We start from the raw sequence: 2,843 nt of genomic DNA, 5'->3' as shown, positions 1-2,843 counted from the left end.
CCTTCTCTACTTAAATTTCTTGTTAAATTATAAGTATCATCAGCCGTAATAATATGGAATTGCCTTCTAAATAAAAAGAATTCGAATATTAACCATATATTTTTTTAAAATCTTCCTATTATAATATTATCTAAAGATTCCAATCATCGCATTCCATGCAAAAAGACCTTTTCCAAGTTCCACTCACCAAAACCATATAAAACCAAATACTCATCTTACTCGGTGGTTACATATTACTTTCATAACTCCCACAAGCATTGACTAGTAGGTTCTAACTACAATACCCAAGATTGACTATTAGGTACACCGCTCCATGCCGTCGATATATTTGTCTTTTCATTTTGCTGCACGACAAATTATTGAGTGGCACCCAACCCAGCAAACTAATGATATCATTATCACTGCTGATTATACATGATTTAACAAAACACCAATCCTGATATACCCATCAAATAAACATGCTTATATATTATCACTATACCATTTTACAGTCACTTTCTCAATATTCTATAATTGAATTACAATACTCAACCAGTTGTCGGCACAAGTACTTTTTGCAGAACCTGCCTGATCATTCCTTCGGATAACCCACTTGAACAATGCATCTTTGCTTTGATGGTCAGAGACAGAAAGCCATGAGATATTGAGGACTGAACTGAATGGGTGTCGAGTCGAAGACTGGTTAAGCCATTCATGATATCGAGCAACACATATTGCTTATGAGGACACCTTATCTGGATTGCTACGTCGTCCTTCTCAATCAATCTTATAGAGATCGAATACTTGTCCACTTCAACATCCACCTCACTGCCTGATGCGTCTTCACCCTTCATGCTCGTGTTTATTGAAGTTACAACTTCATTACATGTATCTGAACCACCATTATTACGGAGTAGAATCTTCTTTAAAATCTTTTGTCCATATGTAGGATTGTGATAAGAGGGAAAGTCTTCCCTTTTCCATTTTACAAAACAGGAAACCTTGTTACCAAGCCATGGCTCCCAGATCAACTCATATTTGCTCTTGAAAATGCTGCCAAGTATGTTTTGGTAGTGACAACAACTGCCTTCTGTGTCTGAAACACTAATACAATGGCTGACCTCATCATCTTCATCTTCACTTTGCGCAGTGGGCATTATCTCATTGTCAAGAATTATGTCGAAATCGTCGGGAATTGATGAACTAGGCAATTGGGAAAGTGCAAGATAATCACTTTCCAACAGAGAAGCTTCAATATATTGGATCAAAGAAGGGTCCTCTAAAACCTTGAAATTTTAGAAACAAGTAAGTAACGCATATATATCATCACATTTTCCAGAAGAGTACAAGATTAATTACCAGATCAGTGGTGCCAAGCTCAACCACACCTCCTAATCCTATCAAGGGAATGCACACAACAGTCTGATTCCAAAACAAACATTGTATTATTAGCTTTCAATCATGCAGAAAGATATGTTTAGCACAAGTACGTACCTGAACTGAAGCACTCTATAGATACACCATCCATGGTTTTAATACAAAAGATTACGAACAATCAGTCCGGGTTAGAAGATAATGAATGAAATTCTTAAGATGGAGTTAGTTACCTTAGCGAGAATAGAGCGGTTAAACAGCCTGCTATCGGTCATGTGGGCGTTGCTTAGCCAAATAGGCTTACCATTTCTTAAAGCTCTCCCTGGCAATCTGATCAACACATACGTACAATAAAATCTCAACAACAAATAACACAATCTAAGTGCGTATATATACTTAATATTCTTACGTACCCTTGGCCAAGGTTGAAGACGAAGGACATACAAACCAAGTAATACCACTCGGTATGCGAGAGATCCTCAGGAATCAATGCAGCTGAGGGTCTCTTAGATTGTGCAGCCAAGAGCGACTCATAAAGCTCCCTTAATTGCTCACTCCTTTTCAAGCTCATCTGGTCTACATCAAATTCAACTGCCTCCATTGTTTTCCTTGTCTTTATGTCTCCATTGTAGTATCCTTCTCCCCATTCCAGTACCCTATAAAATTGCAGAATTAGCAGAGAAGAAAATATTTAAAAACAATGTGAAAGGAAGAAAGAAGAGATTGACCCTGGCTCAGATGGGGAAATTGACCAGAAAATGGAGTAGCTCCATTGAATACTTGTAACAGCAACGGCAAGCTGTTTCCTCAGATTTTCATTCCAAGCATCCATTTGGGTATAAACTTCCACTTAACCAGACATAAATATGAAGCAACTAGAAACTAACTGACTTGAGGATTAACGTTGAAAGTAACAGAAAAGAAGAATCATTACTCTCTTTTCGTCTTTCATATTTAAAAAATATATTCTCTGATTTTGAGAGCGCAGAAAGTTAAAAAGATCGGAGAAAAAAGTAGCCGCCCTTAATCCTACTCAAGCTAAAAAGTAGTAATCATTTCAACGGAGACATGGGCTGGCATATCCTTTTAAAGCTTCAACGAACCACAAACCACTCTAAGGGGAATTAGTGTTTTTCTTTACTGTATTTGGAAAATATAATGGGACAACAAGATTTAATTTATGTTCTGACAGATACTTTCAAGATTCACGGAACATTGGGAGGGGAAATAAGAACAAGGCATCATTTATTGAAGGTAATCTGTAGCTTCACTAGTTTGTCTTGGAGTTCTTTATGCAGGATGAACTACCAGTCCATATTTTTTAAGATGTGCGAAAAGTAGCCATTTTTTCTTGTGCTCCTAATGACGTGCGCACTCACAACATTAGCCATTTTTTTTAATGATGTGTGAAAATTGGGAGTGGGGAGGATTTCAAATAAGATGCAGTCCCCCTCTCTCTTGTTCTTATTTTACTCGTACATATTTATCGA

General features: G+C 37.2%; 1 protein-coding gene across 1 annotated transcript; it reads right to left on the bottom strand.

Moving 5' to 3' along the window:
• Positions 1–284: 284 nt before the first annotated feature.
• LOC141249944 (uncharacterized) lies at positions 285–2,185 on the bottom strand (the record flags this gene model as incomplete). The annotated part of the gene is made up of 6 exons (XM_073669828.1): positions 2,106–2,185; positions 1,767–2,009; positions 1,587–1,683; positions 1,474–1,488; positions 552–1,265; positions 285–436 (listed from the first exon to the last, which is right to left on the bottom strand). Coding segments are annotated over exons 1-6 (1,301 nt in total), but the record flags the coding sequence as incomplete, so codon positions are not given.
• Between the last annotated feature and the right edge of the window lie 658 nt (positions 2,186–2,843).

Source organism: Phyllobates terribilis, unplaced genomic scaffold, assembly GCF_046119375.1.
Source record: "Phyllobates terribilis strain yellow unplaced genomic scaffold, ASM4611937v1 Scaffold_5237__1_contigs__length_53184, whole genome shotgun sequence".
NCBI classification, from domain to species: Eukaryota; Metazoa; Chordata; class Amphibia; order Anura; family Dendrobatidae; genus Phyllobates; species Phyllobates terribilis.
The sequence above is the reverse complement of the archived record's forward strand: the minus strand, read 5'-3'. Positions and strand labels throughout refer to the sequence as shown.